The 20,089-nt window shown below is 39.6% G+C and overlaps 1 protein-coding gene across 1 annotated transcript; it reads right to left on the bottom strand.

Moving 5' to 3' along the window:
- Nucleotides 1-4,716: 4,716 nt before the first annotated feature.
- LOC135464019 (MAM and LDL-receptor class A domain-containing protein 2-like) lies at nucleotides 4,717-15,247 on the bottom strand. Its single transcript, XM_064741495.1, has 10 exons — nucleotides 15,223-15,247; nucleotides 14,753-14,884; nucleotides 13,092-13,427; nucleotides 12,018-12,131; nucleotides 11,571-11,717; nucleotides 10,833-10,954; nucleotides 8,779-9,007; nucleotides 7,416-7,526; nucleotides 5,409-5,519; nucleotides 4,717-4,733 (listed from the first exon to the last, which is right to left on the bottom strand). The coding sequence occupies exons 1-10, from the start codon at nucleotides 15,245-15,247 to the stop codon at nucleotides 4,717-4,719; spliced, it is 1,344 nt and encodes a 447-aa protein (XP_064597565.1).
- Between the last annotated feature and the right edge of the window lie 4,842 nt (nucleotides 15,248-20,089).

Here is a 20,089-nt window from a genome sequence, read left to right as displayed (position 1 = left end):
ACTTAAGACATGGACAGAATAATGGCGCTCATTTCACAGTGCCTGAACACATAGTGATAACGTATGTAAAAAAAAAAAGGATAAAGAACACAAAGCAATATTCAAATACATACACACCATCATCTAAAATATACACAAACATATATACATATATATATATATAGAAATATACTGTACTGTGGCTGTATTCATCTTGTTAGCTGCTCATCTTTACAAGATGCAACTGCGTGGCAGAAAATAATATATAAATTAAATGTTAATTGTTTCATAATTAACTGAATATAATAATTATACATCAAATGAAGAATATGTACATGCAGAAAATGAACAATTCATTCGTAAAATATTAAAATTTTTCTCCTTAACAAATTCTTCCCATGTACAAAGAATATCATTAAATGAGATTCTTCATCAGACAGAAAATATATCTGGACTTATGTATAGGACGTTTCAAAAATACAACTCTCGTGACACTAATAACGTTGCAAAATAGTTCCATGTTATAGACACTATGATCCAATTCACACACTAATGTCTCTTCACACGGACATACAATACCGAACTACAAGTAGAAGATATGTACATTTAGAAATATGTTTCCATAACAATCGTTTCAATGTTTCCAAATAAGAAGAAGCACTAAGCCACATAATACTGGTTTCACTTTCACGAAACTTTATGTATCAAGTTTCTAGAAGCTTTTGCTGTTTTTTTTCTGTGGAAATAATATTGTGAAGTTTCATGAAGTTTATAAAGGAAGTGCCAAGAACAGAGACATATGTATCTAATGATATACAAAAAAAATTAAAAAAAAAAAAAAAAAACAATTCAAAAAACTGTCATCATTAAACCATGCATCCTTCATATAATATAACCATTACGTGGTTAAGTATTACTCTCGTTGTAAACAAAATCGCGTAACAATATCTCGTATCTCAGAATCCCATCAAGTACCTGCAACCATGGTAACATGACATCAAATATAACAAGGCCTTATTCCTACTGAGCTAATCCCGGATATATTAACATATTTTCTTCCTCAGAAACGTGGTGGTGAATAAATGAACAGGTGCAAATCAGCAACAGCTGCAACATCCCAAAAAATTTCAAGTAATCTTACACAAAGGCCCCTTGCTATAAAAACCCAAAGGAATGGCTCAAGTTAAAAGGAAAGGATATCAGCATTTTAGGGGACCAATCAACACAGAGAGTGACTTTTAGTGCTGTTTGTCAGCAAGAAAAATTCAAACAAGACTTTGTTTTTGGACGTTTTTGTCCTTTGACGTGCAGGTTTCCATGTTGATGAGCACTTTCTCAGCGGTTGGCACAGTCGAGTTCGTCGCCGCCGTCCGGGCAGTCAGGGATGCTGTTACAGAACATGATTTCTGATAGACACAGGCCATTAGAGCATGGTCTTTGGCCCACAGGACAGGGGCTAAACGCTGTAGAGAAACAGACAAAATAATATCGTCAGTTTAGTGCTCTTCAACAAATAACAGCAGGGAATGAGACCCAGTCAGTCAGTCATACTGTAGTCTTCTTTACATGGGCTGGTGTAACCACAGTATTCCAATATGGCTGCCAGAAGTAGGTCATGCAACCCCTCTTATACAGACATTCCTTCTGGCATCCATATTGGAGTACTGTGGCTGTATTTGCCCATGTAAACAGGACTCCAACATGGCTGACTGGCAGTTGTTCTGAGAGTATGATGATGTCATGGGCAACCCTTCTGTATTCAAAGGGACAATACGAATATGTCAGTGGTAAAGAAGCGCTCAAAACGCTACAGATCCCCACAACAAAATTAACAGATAAATCTGTATCCCAGGTAGAAATTTTCATCCAAGTTTTCAGACACAAAACTAAAGACTGCCAAAAACAGTATCCCCACATACGAGAAAATGAGAACAATAAAAACTTGGAACTGAAACATGTCTGCACCCCTCCCTAAAACGTGACAGGTTTGTTTTTTTTACCACCCAAAAAGATTATCAGACAACTGAAAACACGACCACGCAGATGTCCTCCAAAAGGAGATCAAAAAGAAAAACTTTGTTCAACTTACTTGCTGTGGGTGCAAACCCAGGGGTGGACGTCACAGGGGTTGCTGCAAACAAAAACATGTTGTATTTTTATTAAAAAAGATGGCAAATGATAACAGGGATTAAGACATAAAACATCTCTATACACTGAACATGCAACATTTTCAGCACATAATGCTGAAATCAAAAAGTTTTCTTTATAACGGTTAAGACACCTGGTGTGGGCAGTAGAAGTCTGAGGTATCCTGTGAGTTATTTATGTATAGATTTTTTTGATGAGTATTTAAGCTATTTACTAGACCGCCTGCAGTAAACCAGGTCAATTCACCAGGTACTGGTACGAATGAAACCTTCTGACTTAAAGTTACAGCTAAATCCAAAGACACATAATAACTCATTGGGGGCCTCCGTGGCTCAGTTGGTTAGCACGCTAGCCCAGCGTAATGACCCAGGAGTCTCTCACCAATGTGGTCGCTGTGAGTTCAAGTCCAGCTCAGGCTGGCTTCCTCTCCGGCCGTACGCGGGAAGCTCTGACAGCAACCTGCAGATGGCTGTGGGTTTCCTCCGGGCTCTGCCCGGTTTCCTCCCACTATAATGCTGGCCTCCGTCGTATAAGTGAAGTATTCTTGAGAACAGCGTAAAACACTTATCAAATAAATAAATAAATACTAGCTCATTAAAATGGTTACCATGGATACATTTATACATACCTGGACAAGGTGTGCTGGTGACTGCTATGTCGTCAATGGCAACATCTCCGTAGATACCACCTGTGTGGGTTACCAAGAAGGTCACCTGAATGTCACTTCCTGACGGTAATGGGACGCATGCGAACTTCCACTCGTTACCGTGGTCACCTGATTTGTCCCAGATTCGCTTTGGTGGCCCTGCCGCACCCGAAGCACTCAGGACAGCAAGTTCTCCGATATTAGCACCTCTCATGTGGTAATAAAACACTAAGTTGTCGCTCAGATTTGCGGAGAACGTGGTTGAGGTCAGCTCAGTTATGTCCCCTTTGTTACCAAAACTCGCCTCCGAGTACATATAGTGCCCTGAAAAAGAATTTGATTTATTTATTTGATTGGTGTTTTACGCCGTACTCACGAATATTTCACTTATACAACGACGGCCAGCATTATGGTGTGAGGAAGCCGGGCACAGCCCGGGGGTAACCCACGACCATCCGCAGGTTGCTGAAAGACCTTGCCACATACGGCCGGAGAGGAAGCCAGCATGAGCTGGACTTGAACTCAGAGTGACCGTATTCGTGAGAGACTCCTGGGTCATTACGGCCCAGAAATAAAAGCCCACATATTTCTCGATCACAGTCGATTACTCTGAATGACCTAAATATTCACCCACAATCGTACATTTTCAGGGGCAAATAACTGTCACAAAATATTATTTTCCATGCTGATATTAACAATTTTCCAGCAATTTATCATTCCATGTTCCTAACAAACCTCAAAACATCTTTCTCAATAGAACTCTCAGAATCCAGCATAATGGGAAAGTTGGTCATGGGTGAAATTTATTGTCATTTAAAGTAAAACAAAGCTAAAATATAAAGTAAGGTTCATCATACAGACAACTGAACACCATGCATAATTATACTTTCATTTATTTTTTTTAGATTTTTGTGAAGAGAGTTAAAGCTGTTTAATGCTTTGAATTCTGAGGTGGGCTTTATGGACCAGAGTTGAGGACCTCTGACGTCACGAGAAGATTTTCCAGCTATAATCACGACACTGAATGTTGTAATAACTCTTTGTACCCATGAGTAAAAGATTACTGAAATAATGTTCCCAAAGCTTCCTTCCTTCTCGTGAACATCAGGAAAAAAACGCTGATGTGACGTCAGAGTTCCTAAATACCGTCAGTATGGCCCAAAAAGCCCACCACAGAATTCAAATATTTGAATGCCTTTCATCACTTTTAAAAAGATCTAAAAAAATAAATGAAAGTATTTTTACACATAGTTTTCAGTTGTCTGTGTGATGAACTTTACTTCGTGTTATAGCTTTCTTTTACTTTAAGACAGCTTAGAGATTAAACCGAACAACATAAAGTATTTTATTGCATAACAATATATAACTGTTAAATTCACAGCAAGGTCACACACAACTGATACCTGCAGGAGGTCATTAACGCTTCAAGCATACCTGTAAAGTTGTTGTAGGTGTTATCAACAGATGGCCCCGTCCTACTGGTTTTTGTGGATCCTGACTCTCTAAACCACCTATACTGACTGACACTGGTGATCTTGTAACCACAGATAAACGCGTCTTCAAAGTCACAGTTCACAGAACGCAAGGAATCTACAAAGGACAGACACATTATCAATGTTTTAAAAGGAATATTTTACAAATAATTTATTTTTTTTCATGGATATTTCATGCTGGACTTATTATTAATTAATAGGTGAGTTTCAAGTTTGAACTCTTCAGTAATTAAAGGTAATAACAGTCCTACTGTATCATGTGACTTGTGAAAAATGTTAGACAACCTTTGTAGACATTAAATTACTGATCACTTGCCTCACTGCATCACAAAGGCACAAATCACACCTCTTTCCTCTTTTTGAAGTTCAAAAACATTCAGTTCCTCAATTTTCTCCATCATTTGTCTACTCTAAATGAACTTTTTGGACAACTTCTTTCAGACATCACTGTTATAGTAAATGTGATCCTGAAACAGTTGCCTTAAATTTTGACAGGTCACATGATACAGTAGGAGTTTTTCTACCTTTAGCGATAGAAAAAGTTTGAACTAGAAACTACTACTAAATAGTTAATACCAATTAAACTCCTTCTCAACATCATCTTCTTGACATTATGACTGTGTTGGTGGGAGGAAACCAGACAGAGCCCGGTGAAAACCCACGACCATCCGAAGGTTGGTGACAGGCCTTCCCACGTACCGAAGAAATGGTTCCACTCCTTCTGGGTCTGTCTGAACAGCTTATGAGCATCAACACTGCCAATGGTAGAGTCTTGCGCCAAGAATCACCTTGGATATCAACCTCTGACTTTGCTGACTCAGGGCCAATTAATGGGAATTTAATCCGTTTAATCACATCAACAAAAAATGGCCCCACATGGAGAAAACCATACTCCTTACGGCGCATGCATCACACTCCACCTTTCGCTTTACATCATTGCCACCAATAGCAGATTTTGTATACAAATCTTGAACAGTGCCAAGTTCACTGGGGTCACAGTGATAAGGCAGGAAATGACGACAAAAAACACAAACAATCCGTCTCGAACTTTGTCTGTGATAATTTATACACATGCATTCTCTTTATCCAAAACATGATTCCAACCAAAACCTGAAACAACTTTACTGATACCAGGGACCTACCACAAACATCACGCTCATCTGATCCATCCAGGCAGTCCTCTACTCCATTGCAGGTGAGGGATGAGGGCACGCACAAACCGTTATCACAGCGAAACTCTGTCTCCCCACATGCTGAAAACCAAACACAATATTACGCATTCATTTATTTGATTTAAGTTCAACATTATATACAAGTGCATTTTTTGAGTCCACACACTGGGTTTGTGCCCACACTGGGTTTGAGACCACACACTGGGTTTAAGCCCACGTTGGGTTTAAGCCCACGCCGGGTTTGAGCTCACGCTGGGTTTGAGCCCCCAACGGGTTTGAGCTCACGCCTCATGTGTCCTCATGATCAATAGGCAAGCAACTATAACCAATAGAAACACATACAAAAATCCTAACAATTAAAATATGACTTCTTCACTTCATGCAGGGCTGCCATAGACATTTTAAAACAATAAATCATGACTTGTTAAGATCAAATCTGACAATAATTCCAGAAGAACAAAATCTGAAGGCCAGTATTAGAAAGTTACACTCAGATGTGGATTAGATGTTTCACTGTCAGGCTATGATAATAAAGAGAAAAACACCCATGCAGTGATCATGCCAACAGTACATACATGTACACATGAGAGAAGAGAAAACCCATTAAAAATTTATCACTGAGACATTTATTCATGACTATTCAGTTATTGTATTTTTTCATGACATCCCAGTACTATTCTTCAAAGTGTAGTCAGCTGCAAAATCAGCCGTGTAGTAGGCTGCAAGATCAGTGGAGTAGTCAACTGCAAAATCAGCAGAGCAGTCAACTGCAAAATCAGTAGTGTAGTCAACTGCAAGATCAGTAGAGTAGTCAACTGCAAGATCAGTAGAGTAGTCAACTGCAAAATCAGTAGTGTAGTCAGCTGCAAGATCAGTAGAGTAGTCAACTACAAAATCGGTAGAGTAGTCAACTGCAAAATCAGCAGTGTAGTCAACTGCAAAATCAGCAGTGTAGTCAACCGCAAGATCAGTAGTGTAGTCAACTGCAAAATCAGTAGAGTAGTCAACTGCAAAATCAGCAGTGTAGTCAGCAGCAAGATCAGTAGTGTAGTCAACTGCAAGATCAGAAGCATAGTCAACCGCAAAATCAGCAGTGTAGTCAGCTGCAAGATCAGTACAGTAGTCAACTGCAAAATCAGCAGAGTAGTCAACTGCAAAATCAGCAGTGTAGTCAACCGCAAGATCAGTAGTGTAGTCAACTGCAAAATCAGAAGCATAGTCAACCGCAAAATCAGCAGTGTAGTCAGCTGCAAGATCAGTAGTGTAGTCAACTGCAAAATCAGAAGCATAGTCAACTGCAAAATCAGTAGTGTAGTCAACTGCAAAATCAGTAGAGTAGTCAACTGCAAAATCAGCAGTGTAGTCAACTGCAAAATCAGCAGTGTAGTCAACCGCAAGATCAGTAGTGTAGTCAACTGCAAAATCAGCAGTGTAGTCAACTGCAAAATCAGCAGTGTAGTCAACTGCTAAATCAGTAGTGTAGTCAACTGCTAAATCAGCAGTGTAGTCAACTGCAAAATCAGGCAGTGTAGTCAACTACAAAATCAGTAGTGTAGTCAACTGCAAAATCAGCAGTGTAGTCAACTGCAAAATCAGTAGTCAACTGCAAAATCAGCAGTGTAGTCAACTGCAAAATCAGTAGTGTAGTTAACTGCAATATCAGTAGTGTAGTCAACTGCTGCAAAATCAATAGTGTAGTCAGCTGCAAGATCAGTAGTGTAGTCAACTGCAAAATCAGCAGTGTAGTCAGCTGCAAGATCAGTAGTGTAGTCAACTGCAAAATCAGTAGTGTAGCCAGCTGCAAAATCAGTAGTGAGATCAACTGCTGCAAAACCAGTACTACAAATACATTACTATTCTCCAATACGTGTAGCAGGGAATAAAACTAGAATTATTGGACTAAATTTTTACTACATAACTTTGTATCATAAGTATCAAAGTCCCTGGATGAAAAGCTGCCAAAGGGAGATTACTCACTGCAGTTGGCCTCATCAGAGAGATCATTACAGTCAACTTTGCGATCGCAGACTTGTGACGGAGTTATACAGAAATTCTCATCCTTGCACTTCTGGGTTCCTGTCGGGCAATCTGAAATGACCAATGAAATTAGATGTTACAGTCATGGATATTCGGGAAATCGTATTGTCTCAGTTATAAGGTAATTTATTTATATATTTCTTTGGGGTCTAAGGTTAACCCTATTGCTCAAGAACTCAGACGTTTCGAGAACTATTCTATTGCCAAAGGTAAAACTCCTTAAGGTAAAAAATCAGCAAATATTGCAGAATCACATTTACTGTAACATGGGCATCTGAAAAAGAAGTTTCACAACACGTTTTAGCAAGTCTTTGACCGTCTAGAAGGCTATGATATCGTTCTTTACACAATGGGGACCCGATAGAGGTGTGGTGTCCAATCGCACTGATATCACATTGATTAGGGTCCAATTGGTTGCAGTGAGAACAACACTTGGTTTAGTTTACTAAATCAGACATAGCTCCATAAGGGATGGAACGAATGTTAGTCTAAATTCTTAACAAATCTGACCACAATCGCGCTGATATCACACTGATCAGGGTCCAATTGGTTGCAGTGAGAACAACACTCGACATAGCTCCATAAGGGATGGAACGAATGTTAGTCTAAATTCTTAACAAATCTGACCATAATCGAGCTGATATCACACTGATCAGGGTGCGATTGGTAGCAGTGAGAACAACACGCAGGCATCATACATGTCTTGTCACATTAGAGGTCTGTAATATTACCTGTTATAGACAGCATACTTCATTTCTACATAGTTCCTTACCTGACCAAATACAAATTTTGGGAATTATGTATCCAAACATTAATTAAATACGTTGATTATTATCTCAACTCTTTATATTTTAGCGGTCAAATTTATTGAGTGAGTGAGTGAGTGAGTGCTTGGGGTTTAACGTCGTACTCAACAATTTTTCAGTCATATGACGACGAAGGAATCCTTAGGGTGCATGTACGTGTAATGTGCCTCCTTGTTGCAGGACGGATTTCCACCGCTCTTTTATTTAGTGCTGCTTCACTGAGACGACTTACCTAAGGCAAGTAAGCCACCCCGCCCGAGCCATTGTACTGATAGGGGTCAACCAGTCGTTGCACTATCCCCTTCATGCTGAACACCAAACGAGGAAGTTACAACTTCCTCTTTTAAAGTCTTAGGTGTGACTCGATCAAGGGTTGATCCTGGATCTACCGGTCCCGAAGCGGACGCTCTATCAACTGTTCTATCCGGGCCGGTGAACAAATTTATTGAAGATTTAGCATATACATAAAAAATCCATGTGAAAGAGAATGATCTTACCAAATACTGGACATTCTCCTAACTCAATAGTGATATCATCCACAGCTGCAAACGTCGTCTCGACCTGCTCCCGAGGAGGGACACTGAAGGTGAACCAAAGGGCCGCATACGGGACAACAGGGACAGGGGCAATAACTCTGTTCCAGGTGGCGTTCCGTCGGCCAGACGTGGTCAGTAAGCGCTGGGTGTTACTCCCAGTTTGGCCTGGTAAGGTCCACCTTGCATCAAGCTGTATAAATATATGTATATTTGTATGTATATATGTGTACATACATATATAGAAGTTTAATTTTCATTTTTATGGTGTGCATGTAGCACAATCGAAATTTTGCACTTCATAGTAAGGGAAATGTGCACACTGAGACGGTTGAAAGCGCCATACCATTATCAGATTTAACAAATCAGATGCAGGTTATTTCTATAATCTGAGGATGCAGGAGTTTCCCCTTATGACACGCAAACCCTGTTTGCCTTTTAGCCACGTACGCACAAGTGACACGACAATGGCCTTTCTCTTCAAACTTGTCATGGAAATTCCAGGTACTGATGTGATTGTCATGGAAATCTCACATACTGGTGTGATTGTCATGGAAATCTGACGCACTGATATGATTGTCATGGAAATCTCACGCACTGATATGATTGTCATGGAAATCTCACGTACTGATATGATTGTCATGGAAATCTTAGTACTGATATGATTGTCATGGAAACCTCACGCACTGATATGATTGTCATGGAAATCTCACGCACTGATATGATTATCATGGAAATCTCACGTACTGATGTGGTTGTCATGGAAATCTCACGTACTGATATGATTGTCATGGAAATCTCACGCACTGATATGATTGTCATGGAAATCTCACGTACTGATGTGATTGTCATGGAAATGTCACGCACTGATATGATTGTCATGGAAATCTCACATACTGATATGATTGTCATGGAAATCTCACGTACTGATATGATTGTCATGGAAATCTCACATACTGATATGATTGTAATGGAAATCTCACGTACTGATATGACTGTCATGGAAATCTCACGAACTGTTATGATTGTCATGGAAATCTCATGCACTGATATGATTGTCATGGAAATCTCACATACTGATATGACTGTCATGGACATCTCACGCACTGATATGATTGTCATGGAAATCTCACGTACTGATATGATTGTCATGGAAATCTCACGCACTGATATGATTGTCATGGAAATCTCACGAACTATTATGATTGTCATGGAAATCTCATGCACTGATATGATTGTCATGGAAATCTCACATACTGATATGACTGTCATGGACATCTCACGCACTGATATGATTGTCATGGAAATCTCACGTACTGATATGATTGTCATGGAAATCTCACGCACTGATATGATTGTCATGGAAATCTCACGAACTGTTATGATTGTCATGGAAATCTCAAAGGTGCTTAGTCAGTTATCATTATCATGAACATTCCAATGTCATGGAAATGTCAAATATGCTGGTCATGGAAAATTCAGCCAAGGCAGCTTGTCATGGAAAATTCAGCCAAGGCAGCTTGTCATTGACAATTCAGCCAAGGCAGCTCGTCATGGAAAATTCAGCCAAGGCAGCTTGTCATTGACAATTCAGCCAAGGCAGCTTGTCATAGAAAATTCAGCCAAGGCAGCTTGTCATTGACAATTCAGCCAAGGCAGCTTGTCATGGAAAATTCAGCCAAGGCAGCTTGTCATTGACAATTCAGCCAAGGCAGCTTGTCATAGAAAATTCAGCCAAGGCAGCTTGTCATTGACAATTCAGCCAAGGCAGCTTGTCATGGAAAATTCAGCCAAGGCAGCTTGTCATGGAAAATTCAGCCACGGCAGCTTGTCATTGACAATTCAGCCAAGGCAGCTTTTGTCATGGAAATCTTGGCATTCTTTTCTCGGAAATGTCAGTCAATGATGCTTGTCATGGAAATTCAATTTTGTGGAACATGTCAAATATGTTCGTCAGGTAAATATTCCGGATGGTTACCATGGAAATCTCTGTAAGGTTTTCATTCCTCAATACTCACGGTTAACTGGGCCAGCTTGGAGAAGACCTGGTAGTTGAACTGAACGCAGTACCGAGGCCCTGGCAGGACCACGAGCAGGCCAAATGAAGACGTAACACCAGAGGAGGAATACAGAAACTGACCTGGGGAGAAAAATAATCATGTTAAATAAGCGACTCGTGATTAAGTGAATAAATCCTGCCATCATGTTTCTGTCAGTTACAAGATTCAGAAAGAGTGGTAGATCAACGAGGGAATGTTTGTGTAGGCAAATACACATACATCAACAATTTATTAATTTGAAAAATAAATAAACAAATCTATCTTCTGTCCCCTCCGTTAACAGGGAAAAAAAGCGATGTGTTTGAACAGAAATTTGTATAAGATGACATGAAATTTCGTGGCATATGAATTTTTCACCTATTCAATAACAAAACGACCATTTGTAATACAATACAATACAATACAATAATACAATAATAATTTATAATATAACATATTACCTTTGACCCATATTATTATTCTTTTTTACCTAATTCTGCTTAAGCCATGATGGTATGGTGCGTGTAGCTTGGAAATATTTAGCATTTACAGAAAAAGTTCCAATAAACCCTCAAACCCGTCACTGCCTTTGTTTTGCTCTGTAGGCTACAGAATTCATACTGCTTTTAAAGATTTATTTCAAACGGCCAACGTGTAATCTCGGTCTTGCTGCAACATTTGAAGCAAAGAAATAAGTGTAGTGGTTAGTTTATTTACCTTTGGCTGTGCCCAGAGTGTGATCAGCCTTAACATTGTGGTTCCTAGTACCATTCATTAGCAGCCACCTGTTCCCGTTTGTCTGAAACTGCCGACTTATACCACACTCCAGATTGTTCTCAAACGTACAGTTGTACGGCTTTCGGTCTGGAATTGCAAGAAAAAGGGTTAATTTTCTTTATTTCACTTAGGTTTAACTGCGACTCAAGTACGTTTCACTTACATTTGTGAGAGTTTTGTGTCAGAGTGAAAATGCTTGAATGAACACCTTCCAAACATGCGAAAAAGGTTCAAGAACTACAGTATTCTGTGATGTAGATAACTCATGTGTAAGGAGACAATATTTGAAAACTGCATATTTTTCAATGACCTGACAAATCTTCCAAGGTCTTACAGGGCCTGAAATATTTAGTTTCATTTGAGAACCCTACAGATCCCTACATGTACCTGAGCAAACAAACTCATCATCTGGGCTCACTGCACAGTGTACAGCCAAATTACACGCCTCTGCTTCAGTTATACACCCGGACTGGGCACAGCGGAACTCTCCTGCCAAACACTCTGCGGAGGTAAGAAAAGTGTGTTTTAGAATTAGCAAACTCCAAGTATTCTGCAATTTTACACACATTCCTTACCTAAACCTTGAAGTCAATGAACGTTTAAAATGAGTTAAATGGACGGTATCCAACTTTGCGCTTGATATAATTTTCACTGATAACAGTCATGCTCGGCACTATTCTGTGAGACGGATGGGAAGCCAGAGATCATGTTATCTTCTTAGTAACAAACAACGTGGGTGAAGAAAATGGCCCTCCCAATGTTACTGCAGAGGAAAATGCCTATTTTGGAGTCGCTGTAAGCGATCTTGTATCTGTTGAATTTGTATAATTGTCAGCTGTCCAGATAGTCTGAGTATTTCTACAGAGCTTTCGTGACGTTATTTTGTACAACTAAGTCTTACTGGTTGCTAGCGAAGTGGCAATAAGTGACTTTTGTCTAATGCTTAACAAAATGGGCAGCCATTTTGTTTTAGACATGAAAGGGTGGTTTCGTGACCCCCCAACTTTCAACCCGTCTTACAGAATTTTTTTCTCTTAAGGTGTAGAACACAATAGAAAGTCTTGGGTAAATTTGTAAAAAAAAATTTGTAAAAAAAACAGGTCATTATATCCAAAGGATTCCTTCGTCGTCATATGACTAAAAAATTGTTAAGTACAACATTAAACCCCAAGCACTCACTCATTATATCCAGAAATATCCACATTTTGTGCTATGGATCCCAACTGTTTATTGTCACAGCCCACAACTTAAATTAAAGTCTCCTATTGTCCCATTAAATTTAAAAAAAAAAAAAAATCCAGTGGTCACATTTCAGTAATATTTTTGTGTCCATGTTTTTAAGGTAACATATAATTTATTCCTAAAGTTTACTCATTAAGAAACTCATTTTACACTGAATTAATTGACAATTTATCAAAGAAAGTAAAAAGATTAGGCAAGAGTTAGGTAACCTAAGCTGACCTTGAGCTGCACATTCACCGGGAAGGGCAAGGACATCGTCAATGGCAACGACCTGTGATCTGTAACCTTGAAATATGACCTGATATTTCCCAGGGGGTAGCTGGAACTGTCCCATCCTCCAAAGCTCTGTGTCACTCTCATTAGGAGCGCGGAACTTCGTATTTCCGACTGGTTCGCCCCCTGACGGTGCAAAGTAATCCACAGAGACAGTAAAGTCACCTGTCAGCACTTGTGGTGAAGTGATGAAGTTATAGTAGAAACGCACACAGTGTGTTGTGTCCAGGTTGAAGACTGGGCTCTTCAATCCTCCCTGGCCATTGGATGCCAAGTAAACACCTGAAAAACAGATACAGTACCGTAAATTACCTAAAAATTTTGCATTAAAAAAGTGATACATATACAATATGGCAAATGGCCTGATTTCTCCCCAAAAGTAAGATATGTACAGCATGGCAAATGGCCTCAGATTTCTCCCCAAAAGTAAGATATGTACAGCATGGCAAATGGCCTTAGATTTCTCCCCAAAAGTGAGATATGTACAGCATGGCAAATGGCCTTAGATTTCTCCCCAAAAGTAAGATATGTACAGCATGGCAAATGGCCTTAGATTTCTCCCCAAAAGTAAGATATGTACAGCATGGCAAATGGCCTCAGATTTTTCCCCAAAAGAAAGAGATGTAACTGTCCCATCTGGCAAATGGGCTCAGATTTCTCCCTAAAAGTGAGATATGTACAGATGGCAAATGGCATAAGATTTCTCCCCAAAAGTGACATATGCACAGCATGGCAAATGGACAAAGATTTCTCCCACAAAGTGAGATATGTACAGCATGGCAAATGGCCTCAGATTTCTCCCCAAAAGTAAGATATGTACAGCATGGCAAATGGCATGGCAAATGGCCTCAGATTTTTGCCCAAAAGTGAGATAAGTACAGCATAGCAAATGGCCTTAGATTTCTCTCCAAAAGTGAGATATGTACAGCATGGCAAATGGCCTAAGATTTCTCCCACAAAGTAAGATATGTACAGCATGGCAAATGGCCTAAGATTTCTCCCCAAAAGTGAGATATGTACAGCATGGCAAATGGCCTAAGATTTCTCCCCAAAAGTGAGATATGTACAGTACGGTAAATGGCCTAAAATTTCGCACGCAGAGAGGGAATATTTTAAGAGTGAAATATTACGTTCGGTGCTGAAACTTACACTTTTCCTACCATATCCTGCCCTTCCAAACAAACCACAACAAAACATTTCTAAGCTCACCATGACTGTCAGAATCAGGAAAAACTCTGAGTCATTTACAGTAAAAATTCTTCTTTTGTTTAAGATAAATTCTTCTTTTGTTTAAGATAAATTCTTCTTTTGTTTAAGATATTACTGGTGAAGGTAAAGAATTATATTTTTCACAAAGTATTTTTTAGATAAATAAATATAGAATATGTTCATGTTCATTAGATGGACTAACCATGTGAGAAAAAATAAAAAACAAAAAGAAAAAAAATACATATTTCTGCTACAATTACAATATTGGCTAAAAAGAGAGGAACAGATGTCCCAAAAATTAGCAGAATTAGGGTGACTCCGGTCTGAGGCATGGTTTACCTTTAACGAGGCATCGTGTACTGACCTGGCTGAGGCAACATTATCAGTGGTGCTCTTACCTGGGTAGGTGCCCTGGGTGTGGTCGTGAGTGGGGTAGGGGGTGGCCCGCCCCATTCCCGTGGCCGGGAACCATACCCCTAGGTCATAACCACACAGGAACGGCGAGTCAAACGTGCAGTTCAGGGTATTCACTGAAATCAGACAAAAAACCCAAATCCGCTGATTTGTTTCACTGTTGCTTGATTCTGATTGGCTGATTGGATACACTTCTTAATGGCCTTTCTACTTTAATACGCATACTTCATTTTTAATGTTCCTTTCCCTTTAAGAGTAATTGAGCCATAAAGAGAACTTGAGAAGAAACTGCCCATGACAAAGAGCAAGCCTCTAACGAAGATGATCCAGGGCATAAAGTTAGAGGCTCACTGCACCCTAAACACACCAGAAAGATGCAGTACTGAATGGAGCATCAGCATGCATATGTTAAACAGCTCACATGGAGGACAAATAAGCAAGTCACAATTCATACCCATGTGCAACACTGTAGACTCCATGTTTAATTTAAGACTTAAAGGGATACAGAATCGATTCTGATTGGCTGGTGTAAGAGATAGACAAGTTCAGGCTATCCCTAGCCAAAGATGAATTTTAGGTATGGAACATTTATTCAAGCGTGACCAAGGCTGCAAGATTTAACCAAGGAATCCTATCTGCTCTGTCAGCCAATCAGCATCGATTCTGTATCCTTTTAAGTCATAAAACTGAAATATTTGCAAAGATGAACTAAGAACATGTTTTGTACAAGAGTTACGCAGAAAATAATGGGTGTACAAATTTTAACCATCCTAGATTGAAAGTGTTTAATTGTGCCTGAATATCTGGCTCTTTATACATATGGGCTCTGATGTCATGTCAAAATTCACAAAATTTACTGAAGATTGTGTGACTGTCGAGGGTTGCTTTGCTTCAACTTCAGGGCACCTGCTCTTGTGTAAGACCTAACTATGTCATCTATCATGTGCTCATCTTATGAGCAATTTGGATTACTACTCGGGGTCTCAACTGTTTGGATCTTTTGGTCTGAGGATCCCTATGTATTTATCCGACTGGTGTTTTATGTCTACTCAAGAATATTTCATTTATGCGACGGTGGCCAGCATTATGGTAGGAGGAAACCGAACAGGGCCTGGGTGGAAAGCCACGGCCATCCACAGATTGCTGGCAGACATTCCCATGTACGGCTGGAGAGAAAGCCAGCATGAGCTGGACTTGATCTCACAGCAACCCCGCGGGTGAGAGGCTCCTGGGCCAGTGCACTGTGCTGACACGCTAACCACGGAGGCCTGCTCAGGATCCCTATATGATCGACTTGTACATAAGATTAGAAATGTTACAAGTTCAGTCAATGATTATGCAACAGAAAAGCGCATAAAGACAAGCATGCATGCCCCCCCCCCCCCCCCCCCCCCCAAAAACACCAACAGACTGAAACTTACGGCATGTCCTGGTTTCATCGCTGTTGTCACCGCAGTCATTCTCCCGATTACACACCTGGCCGTTGTCATAGAGACAGCGCCCATTGTCACAACGGAATTTACATTCTGTAAAGTAATCAGCAAAAAGTCTTTTAAAAATATTTACGTGGCTATGAAACACCTCTTGCATTTCACAGTTTTGTTTTTACATCTTAGCCTAGCAATGGATGGATCAATCGCCCCTTCACATGACGATGTCACTTTTCATTTCATTCCCGATGGCACCATGACGTCACAGAACAAATAAACATTTGTCACCAATATTTGGAACTTCCGGGTGACCTACTTGCAACCACATTGATTACAAATGGTCAACTGCCTGTTCTTGATTCGGAAAGTTCTAAAAACTACACAAGAATCAGTTAATGTTTTGTTAATAGTTACTAACTGAAATTAATTTTAATTAAATTATGTAACCTGATGGTTTGAGCCACTAGAACAATAGCTATGTCAAAGGCCACAGTCAAACAAAAATGGCCATAATTTTGATGAAAATGGAAGAAACTCAAACTGGATCACTAATTTGTCATGGTGATGTCACGTGTCCAGATTCAATTCAATTCTGGACTAGTCCAGAAACTGTCAAAAATGGAAAATATTTTGTTAAAAGTTTCAATTCTATACGATGAACCATTTTGAAAAAAATGTTTTGGAAAAACGAAGTGTGATAGGCTTGCAGAATGACGGACGAACAGACGGACAGACAGAACTCCCGGCCATACCAGAAGGAGAGTAATATGGTGAGGAGCATTACCAATATGTGAGTTAATCCAGTCTAGCTGTTCTCTGACATCGGTGAAGACCGGCGGGTACCCTGGCTTGGTACAGTCTCCAGTCACATAGCTGGAGATACCCACCAGCTTCCAGCGCTTGGTCTGATCCCTGCACACCAGGGGGCCACCGCTGTCACCCTGTCAACACAATCGCCTATTATACATAGTGAAGTGTTTCCAAATCCCAAAATTGGATCAGACAGACAAATTTTGAGAGCAATACAATCAAATCATTTGGCCCTCTTTGAAAGTCTCATAACATATTGTTTATTTCATTGCTGTTTCAGGCATGGGGAACTGATGGTCAGAAAAAAAACTGAAGTCTGTCAAAGAAAAGTCTAATTTGTTTTCATGATATCCGTTGCTTTTCGCTTCTCAAATTTTAAACAAAAAAAGTCTACAAACTGGCCAATTGGAGGAAAATTCCCATGCCTGTAATTTATAATAATATCACCTTCCACTTAACTTTAGTCATACATGTATGCTTGTTGCTTTGCAGATTCATTGGCCACCTGTTTGTAGCGCTGCCTCACTGGAATGCCATGCTGAAGACCCAGGGGCATGACACTTTACCATATAAAAGCACACTGACACGTGTCCAAATAGTACTTGTTGTGTGCCCTTGTGTTGTGTACATGACCAAGGAAGTACACCCATGAAACTCCCAGATTTCACGTTTTTACGGGCATAAATAACCGAATATAGAAAGCTGAAACTGGACACACATTCCTCCGAAAAAGATGTAATATTGGGGAAATATTTAGCTTTACATCAAATAGTTGAGATTTTCCAGAAATAAATTTGATAATGCAAAAATAAGGATTGGTATTTCTTCTAGATACCTACAGTAACTCACACCCGGAAAAGCTTTCTTCATCGTTAAATATGCAAGTTGAATAAACATGTGTATAATATATCACTCTTCACATTCAAACCATGAATTGTTTTTGCACCTAACATTGCACAGATTGGTCGAAACTCCGTCTCACTTACGTGGCACGTTCCGATGGCTCCCGAGATGTAGCCGGCACAAAAGTCGGAGCTGCTCAGACTGCCGTTCCAGGCCAGTGACCCATTACACTTGGACGTCTGCCACAGTTTGATCTTGGCTTCTCGTAACAGATCCACAATGCCCACTAGGATACAGGAACAATTTGGGGTCAGCACATGTCACAATTATTCACAATGCCCGCTAGGATACAGGAACAAATTGGGGTCAGCACATGTCACAATTATTCACAATGCCCGCTAGGATACAGGAACAAATTGGGGTCAGCACATGTCACAATTATTCACAATGCCCGCTAGGATACAGGAACAAATTGGGGCCAGCACATGTCACAATTATTCACTTACTGCTTATTGTGTCACAAAATTCACAATGAAAAAAGGCCCTGGGATCACAATGCCATCCTAGACCTAAGTCAAAAGCTCAAATGACGCTAATATCGTTATTTCCTATGTAACAAAGTTAAAATATTGCTTGACAACATAAATTATGGCTAAGTTATTGTAAAACAAATTTCAGCTGAAATAACGGAAAGGAACATACCAAATTTAATGATTAAAATTCGACTCAAATCTAAGATCGTTTTATGACCCTGGGGCCAGGGCCTATATTTATCACACATGTTAAGCCTTAAAGGTGGAGAAAACATAAAAATCACATTAGATTCAGATGACAGAGAGCGAAAATATATTCCCAAATGTGGTCTTCAATATTTTTTCCGATTTTTCCTTAAGGAGAAAAAGACACTTGAAAATAATTTTTGTAAATGCCCACCTTTTGGTATTTATAGTCTTTGTTTAATAATGTCATAAATGAGGATGTAACACAGGTTTAATAAATATTTTGGCACTGGGATTTGTTCTTTTCAGCTAACAAATGTATTAAACCTCAATTTGGATCATATTTACATTTTAAATATGTTCATAAATATTATCATAATTTAGGTTATATGCATATGTTTTTATTTAAAACATTATTATGCAACAACAATAAATACCAAAAGTTGGTCCCAAATACCCAGAATACAAAAATATTTTCTTAAAAAAAGATCATATTTGCATAAAAGTTTTTGATGCTCTTTCATCTGATTTTGGCATCATTTTTATGTTTTCTTCTCCTTCATGTCAAAAAATTCAAACCCAACCCCAATTAAAATGTTTTTGTTCCAATACGATTAAAATGTGTGCACTGATTTTTTACTGCAAAACAATGTACCAACCACAATTTGAATTTTTTCTTCTTTAATTTGGCTTTTAAAGCACTTACAAATTTATCACTCAGCTCTTTAGTTCACAAATAAGATCTCAGGGCCTGTATTTATCAAGCAACTCAAGACTTAAGTCCAAAACCTTTGATTGTTTATAGTACTCACTGCCTGGCTTGCGCTGCCCCCCACCCTGTCACAAAGCACAGACTGCTAGTGGGGAAGAACCTCCTCCCTCTGGGGCATACAGGCAGGGCCTGATGTACGAGTCATAGTCCCACAGGGTGCCTGTAGCTGGATCAGCCCGATGTCATTCCCGGAGAACGCCACAAAGTCTGGGTGGGGAATGACCTTCTCCACGGCGAGCTGTTTGCGGTTAGGCTGTGATGACCCCCAGGCTGTACCCCCCAGAACCACCTTCAGCAGGAAGGGCACTGGTGACATAACGTCTGATGGGCAGGGAAGAGAAACACAGTGAGTTTTGTTTCATCTATTTTTTCAGTCAATTTTAATAATGTGTTTAAGAGTTTCTTAAAAGTATTCAATGGGTATTTCTAAAAATGTTGTAATGAAAACATCGTAAATTAATATACACAATTCTACACAGAATCTTGCAACAAGCACACCCCTTCTGTGAGTTCAAATCCAGCTCATGCTGGCTTCCTCTCTGGCCGTACATGGGAAGGTCTAACAGTTCTGTTCACTTTCTCCCCCCCATAATGCTGGCTGTCGTCATGTATTTATTTATTTATTTATTTGATTGGTGTTTTACGCCATACTCAAGAATATTTCACTTATACGACGGCGGCCAGCATCATGTAAGTGAAATATTCTTGAGTACGGCGTAAAACACCAATCAAGATCTTAGAACATAA

Source organism: Liolophura sinensis, chromosome 3, assembly GCF_032854445.1.
Source record: "Liolophura sinensis isolate JHLJ2023 chromosome 3, CUHK_Ljap_v2, whole genome shotgun sequence".
Lineage (NCBI taxonomy): Eukaryota > Metazoa > Mollusca > Polyplacophora > Chitonida > Chitonidae > Liolophura > Liolophura sinensis.
Note: the sequence above shows the minus strand (reverse complement) of the source record. Positions and strands in the feature narration are given on the sequence as shown.

Excerpts from the sequence above, each read along its gene's own strand:
- LOC135464019 (XM_064741495.1), bottom strand. The coding sequence starts at position 15,247 with ATGGAGTCTACAGTGTTGCACATGG. Across the intron at positions 9,008-10,832 it reads CCAAGCTGGCCCAGTTAACC|CTTGATGCAAGGTGGACCTT; the intron begins GTGAGTATTGAG and ends ATATTTATACAG. Across the intron at positions 5,520-7,415 it reads CTCTGATGAGGCCAACTGCA|CATGTGGGGAGACAGAGTTT; the intron begins GTGAGTAATCTC and ends TTTGGTTTTCAG.